Here is a 12,755-nt window from a genome sequence, read left to right as displayed (position 1 = left end):
TGAAAAGCTAATTAATTAGACGGGTACTGATAAGGTGTGCACACCACATCCAGATCGGTCCTTCGAGTAGGGCGTAAGAAAAAGGACATGCTATATGCATGCATATAATTGATTAGATATCTTATTATGGGGTCTTTATATTCTAACCAAAATCTCTTTTATAAGAAATAAGATATATCAAAGTATACATGATATATGTTTACTGTCATTCATGCTGACTTCACACTGGTCAAAAAAAATAGAATAAACCATATGGCGCGCGAAGGATGTCATAATTAAATAATATTGCCTAGGCAAAATTCGATTTCTGCCTAGGCAAAATTCGAATATTGCTTCGGCAAAAATATTTTAGCCTAGGCAATATTCGATTTATGTCTCGGCAAAATTATTTCTGCCTAGGCAAAAAAAAATTTTGCCTAGGCAAAATTATTTTTGCTTAGGCAGAAATATTTTTGCCTAGTCAATATTATTTTTGCCTGGGCAAAAATAATTTTGCCTAGGCTAAAATATTTAATTATGACATCCTTCCCGCGCCATAAAACCACGCCAATCGGGCTTGAGTTAACCATAGACATGTATATCATACACGTCTCCATGTTAACTAGGGAACAATACAGATGAGATGACTACGTTTGATATAGCCATGTGTTGTGTTGGGGGTCGCTTGGTAGTGTGATTCAATATAGAAAATGTCGAACACGTGCTACCTCCAACTTTTATTTTTTATTCTTCTCAACTAAACACAAAAACAACTTTCGGTGATGGACGGACACAAATTACGGAACAATATATATACTAACATAAAAAGATGATATTAATTAATTTCGGGTACACTCTTGATGGTTGATGATATATATATATATGTGATAAATACAAATTTGTCATATATATAATACCCCCCCTCCCCCCCCCCGCAAAACAAAAATTGGTCCCCAATTTTGAAAAAGTTAATATCAAGTGAGTACTCTAAATTTACAAGAATATTCAGTTTAAAAAAATGTACATGTGCATGATTTGTTTTATAAGAAGAGAACAGGACATATCACAGTAGACAGAGGACCTTTCAAGACATAACTATTATATGGTTGTGTCATAATTAATGAATGTGGATACTCAAAATATAATTTGGTAAAAGTGAGAAATTACTGCAGACTAAAGTTACACACAAACCTCTTAGAATCACTTCAGCTCGCACCAAACTACAAGTACACAATCACACTCTGATACATTGTCTGAATAATTTGTCAATTCAATCACTTTATATTTTATCATCACATTTTCTGGTAAAAATGAAAATAACAGTATTATATAGTCAAGAACTATTTTAACTATGCTGATACAAGTCTCAGCTATTAGTACCAATGTACTTTCAAAGATGGAGTGATTAAATTGGATTTAAATATAAAGTTATGGAAGTAGCATTTATTTAGTTAACATTTTATCAAGCTCAAGATTCAATCAGTCATCAGTATTATAGTTGTGGCAATACTCAACTAACTGTTTACTATTACAGTCTCATCATGTTGCGTCATAAGACCATGTGATTTAAAGTTATAGAGAAATTGACCATAATAAAACATGCAATAATTACACAAAATTTACATTAACCTGACAGCTTTACATCTATCCCTGATATGGATAGATATACAGCTGTCAGGTTAATGTAAATTTTATAGTTCATAAATAATCACAATATCATCCACATACGTATTATCACCAAATACTACCAGCATCAAATCACCAAAGTTAAAAAAACATCACAATGTACAATATAATACTACCCGAAATCCATTTAACAACATAATACAGTTGATATACTTATTGATTATAAGTTCATCCTGTAAAAATGTCAACTAAATATGACATGTGATCCATAGTAAATTAATATCGGGAGAGATTTCGCTGTTAATAATTTTATTATATTTCCGATATAATTTATCTGAGAAAAATATTCATTAACATTTGGAAAACATTGATGTTGTGCAATATAATACTGTATTGACATGACTAGAGTGTAATAAAAAAAATTAAACACGGGCAAACCAAGGACTAGATAAAAGGTAAAATATGCTATTATGGAATACTAATAGGCCTATATATCAAAAAGCAAATTTACAAGATATGTAATATCTAGTGTTTCAATTTCAATGTTAATGATAAAAAATCCCAACTTATTTCAAAGATAATCAATATGTGACAGTTCACTAATGATAGATTGACTATTAAACCTGCCTATTGTACAATGATATGTAGCCAAACCACCAAAGCCAGGCCAAATAGGAAAGAACTAGAAATCTACACAAGCACGGTTCAAGCGCGGACTCGGCTAATGTTAGAGTACTCTACAGTACAGATCGCGATCGAGGCCCGTTGTTAAAGAAGACGTTATTACTAAATCATATTTATATGCACAACTCTCGATTCCTGCCTTGTTTCAACGCAGCGATTAGCTTTATTTGATTATATTTCAATATGACACACAACTCTTAGAATTTTGTTAAGGTTACCCTTTCGTTTTTTCTTAAAATGTGTGAGATTCGCAAATTTGTTTAACATTATAGAATTTCCGGTTTCGTTTGCGCCAAAACGAGGACGACCGGAAATACACTAAACCGGCGTGAGATCCGAAGTTGTCAAGTCATTGGGATAATAATAAAACATTTCAGCTGAATATAACGCCAACAAAATGAAGATGAACATAACTTCAGCAGGTAAGAAAACAATTTTACCTGTCATTTTTCAATTCTCTGCCAAAATAAATGACCGTAATCTTCACTTACTAAGAGACACATGATTAACTGTTATTCCATTTTAGTTTTAGTGAATTTTGAACATTTGTGAAATAGAACAAAAACCCAATCATGTTCTGATTTCAAAACCTCATAAACAGTATTGGTAGTATATCGAGGTTTTAATTTGAATATAATGAAACCCTTCCTCTTTCCTTATTGAAATATGTAATACAATTTGGCTCTAGATATATCTTCCGTTGACTTTGTTCTATTTTCGTTTTGCCTTGTAATTTGTACTTTATATTCAACATCAGTATCATTGACATAGTTCATATCCTTGATCTAATCCATTATGTATTCGGAAAGAGACTATATTTATAACTTTCTGATTTCATTTTAATGCTGTTAATGTTAAGATCATGACTTTATGATGACTTCACAATTTAATGATGATGTCATTTGATATAGATATCTAGCTACACATTATTTTATTTAGTTGAAATGTTATATTCTATGAAATCTGTATGTTAATTAAATGTTAAGCAAGATTCAAAATTTAGATTTTCTATGTAAGGGAATTTCTTCAAAGTCGTGTGAAGACAATGTATTGAGCAGGGTTTTCAGAACTATTTCACATATTTTTTTTTTTTTCAGCTGGGGTTATCTCCCTGCTGGATGAACCAGAACCACAGTTAAAGGTTTGTTTACGTGCTATTTTTTTAAACTGAAAGTTCACATGGTGTGTTAATAATAATTGTGATTGTGAGTTGATAATTAGTGAAATATTTTAACTGTAAAAGTTCAGGGAGTAATAGTGTGCTGACAGCCGGAATCAAACCTGCGACCCTCGGCTTACTGGTCCACCGCTCTACTGACTGAGCTAAAGAGAAATTCACCCTAACCTTACTCCAACAATGTTAGAGGTTTTAAGCGGAGATATATTTTTGACAGGCGCCATCCGATAGAAAAAGAGCCGAACAGTAGCCTCTTATGTTATAGGAGTACCCCTAACCTAAACTAGAAGGCGACCATACAACTATGTGCAGTATTTGCAATTAAACCCGGCCTGCTACATAACTATACATGTACATAATGTATGTACTTAGCATACTTTACTGAAAAAACATCAAAATAAAACGAACTAGTACAATATAGATTCATCAACCTTCAAATGAACACATGTCAGGGTTGTAATAGAAATAAATATCTTTTGAACATTGTGAAGAAAATTTTTTTTTTTTAATGTTTCATCAAATCAGAATGTTTTTATATGGTGACCTAAATATGTATTTTAAACATGTTTTAATATTACATACCGTAAAAACCTGTGTAATTTGCACACCAGTGTAATTTGCTCATGTACTTTTTGGGGCTGAAAATGCTGAAAATAAATTTAGCTATCCGTATATTATGCGCATGAAAAAATTTTGACCAAAAATGATGTCAAGGAGATCTTTCCCGAAAACGTTGTATGAAAATGACACTAACACAGATTGGCACAAAACTTTGCTTGAAATAATTCTACTAAACACTTAATGATGAATTTTCATTGAAAATAATCTGATCTTTTGTATTTGTAATGTGGAAATGGCAAAATTGTGTCTTGTTTATTTTCTTTAAATCAACTGTATAAGAGGAAAAGCTACAGTAACCACCATGCACACAGCTTTATGAACATTTATCAGCTCAAACTTACACACACTTTGAAAGAAAAGTAAAATTAAGTAATCACTTCTGCATATATCGCCACAAGTTTAATTTAATTAATTAGCCCAATAAACCTGCTTAATGCGGTAAATGACGACAAAAATAATGTCCGCTTGGATGTGAGTGTTATGCTTCTCTCAGAATGGCTGCTGTATACATGTAGCAGTTGCGCACCCCCAACTTTAAACTTTATTTCAGTACAAAAAAACACTGTGCCAATTACACAAGTTTTTATGTTATATTTGCATTTATGGTGTGTGTTAATGTATTATTTTTATGTAATATCATTTAACAATTTAGATGTTCTGAAATCATGAAGTTATTGCACCTGCTTTTGGCAATCATCAGGGCTTTTAAAACTTGCAATCATTTAATAATTACACATAACAATGAGATTTCAACTACTTAAAAGTAAAAAAAAAAAAAAGAATTAAATGCAATCCAGAGACTCTGAATGTTTTGAATTTTTAACGTATGTTTATTTTATAACTATGCATACCATATATGGTACCGTATATATATAATATCATTATGATAACTTGATTTTGTTTCAACAGGTGTTTGCTTTAGAGAAACTAGATAAGATCGTTGATGTCTTTTGGGCAGAGATTTCTGAGGCTGTTGATAAGATGTAAGTACATACATGGTTCTTACCTTTATGATCACTTATGGTACACATATCAAGGGTGAAAAATCCACTACTTTGAAGAAATATGCTACAGTCAAATCTGTCCTAACGACCATCTCTTTTGAGCGACTCTCTGTTCTAAGTGACCATTTCAATCCCTCCTGAGTCTTTTCGCTATATATTTTAACTCTATTAAGCGACCCTCTGTTTACGGGACCAGCGACCGCAATTTTTCATTCCTGTGATAACGGTAACTCTCTTATCAGTGACCAGAAGTCTCCAAAATGTCTTCCATTATCATTTTCGCCTTGATAACACCCAAGTAATATTACTTTTTGTGAATAATATAAGGACGGGAGAGGAGGCAAAGAGACAGTCTAGAATTCTGACAATTTAACTCATAAACTACATAATGCATGAGATATATAATAATTGATGAATGCATGAACACTCAACTTACAGTTAAATCGTGATTTGTTATCTTTTTTGAGATGTTAAAAAAGAGATATTTACCAGGGGAAAAAACGCCGTTTATCAAGTAGGAAATGCAGTAATTATAATGAACTAATAATCGGGGCGGATGTCCGGACCAAGATTTCAGGAATTGAAATATATATATAAATATATATACAGGCATTGGAAAATAATCTATTAAACCAATAAAATATATTTCTAGTGTTAAATCAATATGTTTTGCTATGCAAAAGAATTACAAAAAATGTATATAATGAAAAAAATTAGGAGAATGATAATAAAGAAAAATTTTGTTGGTTTGTTCAAATGGATGGTTTATTTTTCCTATGTACATCATTATTGCAAATGTATAAGGTTAATAAAAAGCTTAGGAACATTTATTTTATCAAATATACACAATGTCTATTAAGAGACCACTCCCATTAAGAGACCGTTTTTCAACTTCCCTTGAGTGGTCGCTTAATACAGATTCAACTTAAATTTTTTGATATTGAATTTAACAAATAGACCAACACATGTATATGTAAATGTCATTTTAATCTTAAATTAGAAGGAACACTTTCAAGTATGACACTTATCAATATGAGTTTTTTTTTTTTAAGGATTTTACTTTGAATTTACAACCAGAACGAGATGTAAACATGCATTAATCTCTTTGTATGTTATTTCCAGTGAGATTCTGTATGAAGATGTAGCTTTTAAAAACAAAGAACTGGCAGCTCTGGTAGCATCAAAGGTATGCATTGTTGAATTCGGAAGTTGGTCACCAGATATTTTGTTGATATTATATAATGAAGAATATAGAGTTTTCTGAAATGTAAAGGCTATTAACATTCACAAGTTGTCATTTGGAATGAATGCTGTGATACATATGTTTTAAGTTTAATTTCATAGAAAAAATATTTCATGTTAAATTAATACAGTAGTACTCTTACTAGTTTATTACATTTGTTTTTGGCTGCAAACATTCTCTAGAAACAAAACTTAATTGCATTGAAGGTATTTTTGCAATAACATATCAAGAAAATTTATTAGAATCAAATTTATTTCATTCCATGACAGGAAAATCTTTTCATAATGTTGCAATTATGAAAGAAATTATTTTCTCCTGATTCTTTATTGTCAATACACATTAAAGATATTCCAAAGATTATCGTCAGTCATAATCTTCATATTGATTTTATTAGTTATATTGTTTGTAAAATGTTGCTTTCCCAGGTGTATTACCACTTGGGAGCTTTTGAGGAATCTCTGACATACGCCCTCGGAGCTGGTGGTCTCTTCAATGTTAATGCCACCACCGAATATGTGGAGACCACAATTGGTATTGTCATCTTTATTTTAACTCCACACTCTTTTATCTAAATAGAACTCAACACTTGTATTCTAAATATGTATTACTCCACATTCATATCCAGTTGTGTATCACACATGGAAATCTGTGAAGAATAATTTGCAAACTATTAGTTTGAATTTTAGTTATTCAATGTTTTTACATTAAGATTGTGTATTAATTGCTAGCAATTGGTGTTAAAATTTACTTCATACTCTATTTTTGGTTTTTAGGGATCTGCTTTTATATTCTTATCCATTGTTGAATTTGTTTGATTTTTTTGTGTTGTAGCCAAGTGTATTGACTTCTACACAAAAGGCATGCAGGGAAACACAGACAGACATGGAGATGATAAAAAAGACATTGACCCCCGCCTGGAGGCCATCGTTAACCGGATGTTCCAGCGGTGTTTTGATGACAAACAGTACAAACAGGTTAGAGGAATTAAATGTTAATGAAATGTTAATTATCAATACAGAGAGAATATGAATATGACATATTCTATCAATTATTTTCTCCAAAAAAGTTTTGATGGCATAAACAAATTTAAATCTTAGACTATCATCTTTTTCATTTATTTATTTTTTTTCTGGATTTTGTTTTTATTTGTTAATAAGAATTCCCAATTTTAATCTTGTCAAAATCTCTAAATGATTTAATACTATTAAAAAAGAAGTTAATCAAGCAAAACAAGAGAAGCAAACTTTAAGAAATAAAACATGTTTTCAGTAACTCATTATTCCAATTAAAAACTATCCTGATTTAATTTATACTATTAAGTAGTCTACAACAAGAACGATAAAGAATAAAACATTGGAATAATACTGATTAACAAAATGTTGTTACTTACTTACCTATATATAGACCAAACTAATGATCATTAAATTCTCCAATTGGGAGGGGTTGGAGGCATTTTTCAGAGACCCCAACATCAATTAGATATTTAAACATATTTAGTATACGGGTAAGGAAATTTAGAAAAATGTGGATTTACCCCCATCAAACTTATAAACAAGTGCCTCCCTCCCCTCCAACACAGATAATTCGGGAATGGTCCTTACTCACTTGCCTATAAATCAAACTATATCTCCACATAGAAAAAAGTCCAAGCAAGATTTAAAACAAATCTTTTTATTTGTTAACTTTGGATGATTATGAATGTACTTAAAGTTAAAGTGTACAGTTTTTTTGTAAATAATTATATTTTGAACACTGATAGGTAATTCAGGTATTTGAGAAATTGTTGTATAGTTTTGAGTGGTTTTCTCTGTTACACAGGCTGTCGGTATAGCACTGGAGACACGTAGGATTGACATCTTCCGAAGAGCCATCCTGGAAAGTGTAAGTTACATCGGAAAGAAAAACATTTGGGAGTTTGAAAACTTTAATCATGAGGTTTCCCCTGCACTTTTAGGACTGATTATTTCACATTTGAGGAAAAAAATATCATATGTGATAAAACATAACTACAAGTATAGATTTCAAAACTATCAACTATTCTCCCTACCCGAAAAAAGAAAGTTTTATCAACTGATAGAAATCACTTTTGTTGATACACATATAAGCATGTGATGAATCTTACTGTAGGGGGAAACTAGAGTACATTGAAAAAAACCACATTTGAACAAAAAAACACATTTGAACAGATAGGTGACTACATACATTTTCACATCAGGTTGAGGATTGAACCTGGGTTGCCTATGGGAAAAGCAAGTGTTACCACTGAGCTACCCGACCACCTCGATATTAATTTTATGTATCTTCCAGGATGATGTAGCAGCCATGTTGTCCTACAGCTTGAAGGTGTGTATGTCCCTGATACAACATCGTCAGTTCAGGAACGAGATCCTTACAGTACTGACTAAACTCTACATGGAACTTGGCACACCCGACTACATCAATGTCTGCCAGGTACTGAAGCTGTTCCAAGTGGCCTATGTTTTTGAGAATGAAGAAAAGCACTGGCAAATGTGGAATTATATTGTATTTGAGGCTATCATAGCTATCATAACTTTAAATTGCTTTACCAATTTTCAGTTTGTTTTAATTTTTATTTTAATCGCTCCTCTTAATTTTAATATTAACAAAATATTTTGTAAATGGTCTCTTACCTATCAGGATTACACTGACTTTACAAATTTTGTTACATATAAGATAGGTGTGATATAATCGATGTATCAAAATACCCATTTATTTTTCAGTGCTACATTTTCTTGGACGATCCCCAGTCAGTGACTGAGATCCTGGAAAAGTTGATGCAAGGATCTGAGGTAACATTCAACATACCCTCTTTCATATAATTCAATAGGATAGATATACAAATTTGAAGGTTAGAGTTGAAAGCCTTTTTGATTTGTTCTCTCTTACATACTCTCAATTTTAGGGGTCCTCTTTGTAATCAAATTGTTCCATATTTCATTTCAGCACTTTCTCCTATCGTTTACAGATTTATCTCCCATTCTACTTGTTCAATATTTCTCTGTCACCCCCATGGTATAACAGATAGCACATTCATGCAACCTAATACAATGACATCACAGCAACAATACAATGACATCACAACAGCAATACAATGACATCACAGCAACAATACAATGACATCACAACAACAATACAATGACATCATGACGACAATTCCATAGCATGAACATTGTATTGCATTGTAATATTTTTTACAATATTGAACAACTGGACTCTGCGGAAAAAAATTGTCTGATGGGAGGAAAACTAGTCGTCCCTTACCTTGAGGATGTGACATAGAAATCTCCAACCCTTGGTATATATTCTTGATTGTTTAACGCTCGGGAAGATTTCTCTGTCACAGCCTCAAGGTAGGGAAAGATTCTATTCATCCTCACAAGTCATATAATTAAAATACTCATAGAATTCTTGAATTTATTAACAGTATGCAAATGTACCATATGTATCCTGCAATAAGGCTGCTATTGCTTTTCAGTAAAAGTGCCAACAAAGATTCCATTGTGCTGTAATAAGTTCACCCCCTAAATTGAAAGTTCTGCGTTAGTTCACTTGGCTTGTTGAGAAATAAATATGGTAATTAAGATACTATGGATAATGCATTAACAGTTTGTGTCTGAAATTAAATTATGAAGTCCCGATTTATAAGTTGTATGTTTTTCTTATTTCACAGAATGACATCCTGATGGCGTACCAGATCGCCTTTGATTTGTACGACAGTGCCACTCAGCAGTTCCTCCTGCGAGTCGGCAACGGACTCCGCACCTCAGTAACTGGGACGGAGAAAGGACGAATTGTTACCACAGTGTCAGATGCTAAGGAGGAGGAGAAAGATGGAGAATCTGGGTATATATGTCATAGTATTTAAAAAATTATTTTTATTTATGTCATTTCTGCCAGGAAACATTTACTAATAAGTGTTATGCAATGTCTAATTGTTACTTATAGAAATCATTCAAGCTAGACAGGAACATTTCACAATTAAAATCCAAACTTAGCTCATTTTACAATCATTTGTTAAAATTGAATAAATTAATTGTTGGCAAAAGAATCAATATTTTCAAATGATATTAATAATAAAGATAAATTTTTCTTTCAGTTTAGTTTTATGTTATTTTTCTAAAACATTAAAATGTGCATTGAAAATTATGAGGAAGTCTTTTTGAAACCAAACATTTAAAAAAAAAATCATTATCAATCAGAAAGGAATGAGAATAAGTGATTTTTGTCTGTTTCTTCAGTTTCGCTTTTCTTTTTTAACAGAGAGGTACAGCTTGGCAAGGTCGAACCAGAGGTGAGTGTATGGACACAGGCCCTTACCATGTATAGCTGTTTACAGGCCCATATACCATGTATAGTGTTCATAAGTCCTAACCATGTATAGCTGTTTACAGGCCCTTACCATGTATAGTGTTCATAAGTCCTAACCATGTATAACTGTTTACAGGCCCTTACCATGTATACTGTTTACAGGCCTTTACCATGTGTAGTGTTCATAAGTCCTAACCATGTATAGCTGTTTACAGGCCCACGTGTATATTGCCCGTGCCATTCCCGTTTCTCTTGCACTTTCTTGCTAATACAGACAATATGTCTTAATTCAATGTTTGCCATAAAAACCATATGTTCTTCAGATGTTTTAAATATTGTTACTTAGAAATAGGCGAGAAAAAAAATTGAGTACATTTTAATAAATAAAAGTTGCTTTTATGTGACATTTCAGAGTGAGGCTGATGTGAAAGTACAGGACAACATGATGAAGCTGAAAAATATATTGTCAGGGGATGTAACTATCAACCTGCATCTCCAGTTCCTCATCCGTAACAACAAGACAGATATGCTCATACTGAAAAACACAAAGGTCAGTGTTAAGTATATATACTCCATTTGGTGTCATGTTGAAACTTTACTTTACCTTAAATGTATGAGTCATCTTTCTGTGCGAGACAAAATTGACCTTATTTTCAACTCGGATATTGTCTTACTGCACAATAGTTTTATTTCCTGTACCTTAACATTCCATCGACATGTTATATCACTGCTATTTTTCAATAATGCAGTAACTGTTTTTTTAACAAGATTCAATCAAGCCTGGATATATATTAAGTAAACTCTTGATCAGGTAGTCAAAATGACAGCTTTGCGCACCTCGCTCAATACATTAGAGTGATGGTTTTGTCACTAAGAAGAAATATAAACATGATGTTAAAAGGCAAGTTGTTTTTCAAATTTTTTAATGAGACATAGTATTAAAATTGACATATTATTGATTAATGAAGACAATGTGTAGGTTATTCAGAGAGATGTGATCAGATTTACTGATGCAGATTTGAAAAAAAAAATGCCATAATAAACATGTTCATTGACCCTTCATTTCTTAAACAATGGATTTTATGAGAAGTAAATCATCTGATTGATTTGTATTAGTCCTGACTGGAATGAGATTGTCATGTTGTGTTTTATAAGAAGTTAGTGGTCAGTTTGATTCGTGTTAGTCCTTACAGGAATTAGAATATTGTGTTTTACAGGAAGCCGTACGTAACTCCGTTTGTCATACAGCTACTGTCATCGCTAACTCATACATGCACTGTGGAACAACTTGTGATCAATTTCTCAGGTAAGCAAGTGAAAATAAACTTGAGTTAAATATGAATTAGATTTCTTATAATCAGTAAAGGTACCTCTTCAATTGTTTTCGTTAGAGAATCTACACGACATTTAAGATTTTTACCCCAACAGCTTGTAATTGTAGTTTTGTTATCTTAAAGGAATTTTGACATTTTTTTGTGATTTTTGTGTGTGTGTATGTCTTGACACAGCTTTTTAAAAATGTTTTGGATTTAATGATACATTATTGGAATTTTTCCTAATACACTTTATCTGAGGTGAAGACTAAACTGTTTACAAATGCCTGAATGGTATAATAAAAAGGAAGAATATCAATATGGTGTTTAGATATAAGTTAGGATGATATTTACCCTGATCCACTAATCAACTTAATTTATTAAATGCAAAATATTGTGGTGAAACACAAAAATAAATTTATACCTATTTATGGAATTAAAGAAATTAGAGAAATATATAGCTGTATACATGATGTTATAGATTGTGAGTTACCTCCCATGTGCTATGTTCAGAAAATGGAAACTTTCCCATGTATAAGATAAACAATGGAGAGTAGGAATATGTTGCTTTTGATAACTGCTTGATCAGTTCACTGTCCTCATGTGACTTAATGAGAACGTTAAATGTTGAAAATATATCAATATAAGTCTCCATCAGACATTATATCATTTCTTTAAATTCTGTCTTAACTTATACAGCGCAGATAGAACTTTCCTAGAGATAAGAAAAACAGCTATACACTTAGAATAGCATCTAAACATATCGGTTACATGAATAT

The 12,755-nt window shown here is 31.9% G+C and overlaps 1 protein-coding gene across 1 annotated transcript in view; it reads left to right on the top strand.

The window, feature by feature from the left end:
* The first annotated feature begins 2,581 nt into the window (after nt 1–2,581).
* The window catches only part of LOC117343001 (26S proteasome non-ATPase regulatory subunit 1-like), a 220,248-nt gene continuing 210,074 nt past the window's right edge, over nt 2,582–12,755 (top strand). The window contains exons 1-13 of the mRNA XM_033905327.1: nt 2,582–2,711; nt 3,387–3,430; nt 4,997–5,070; nt 6,214–6,277; nt 6,760–6,865; nt 7,166–7,308; nt 8,153–8,215; nt 8,642–8,785; nt 9,076–9,144; nt 10,026–10,198; nt 10,616–10,646; nt 11,076–11,213; nt 11,881–11,969. Coding sequence (XP_033761218.1) covers nt 2,687–2,711; nt 3,387–3,430; nt 4,997–5,070; nt 6,214–6,277; nt 6,760–6,865; nt 7,166–7,308; nt 8,153–8,215; nt 8,642–8,785; nt 9,076–9,144; nt 10,026–10,198; nt 10,616–10,646; nt 11,076–11,213; nt 11,881–11,969 — 1,163 coding nt within the window. The 5' untranslated portion in view covers nt 2,582–2,686. The remainder of the gene's footprint in view (nt 2,712–3,386; nt 3,431–4,996; nt 5,071–6,213; nt 6,278–6,759; nt 6,866–7,165; nt 7,309–8,152; nt 8,216–8,641; nt 8,786–9,075; nt 9,145–10,025; nt 10,199–10,615; nt 10,647–11,075; nt 11,214–11,880; nt 11,970–12,755) is intronic.

The sequence above is a fragment of the Pecten maximus genome, chromosome 14, assembly GCF_902652985.1.
Source record: "Pecten maximus chromosome 14, xPecMax1.1, whole genome shotgun sequence".
NCBI lineage: Eukaryota > Metazoa > Mollusca > Bivalvia > Pectinida > Pectinidae > Pecten > Pecten maximus.
The sequence above is the reverse complement of the archived record's forward strand: the minus strand, read 5'-3'. Positions and strand labels throughout refer to the sequence as shown.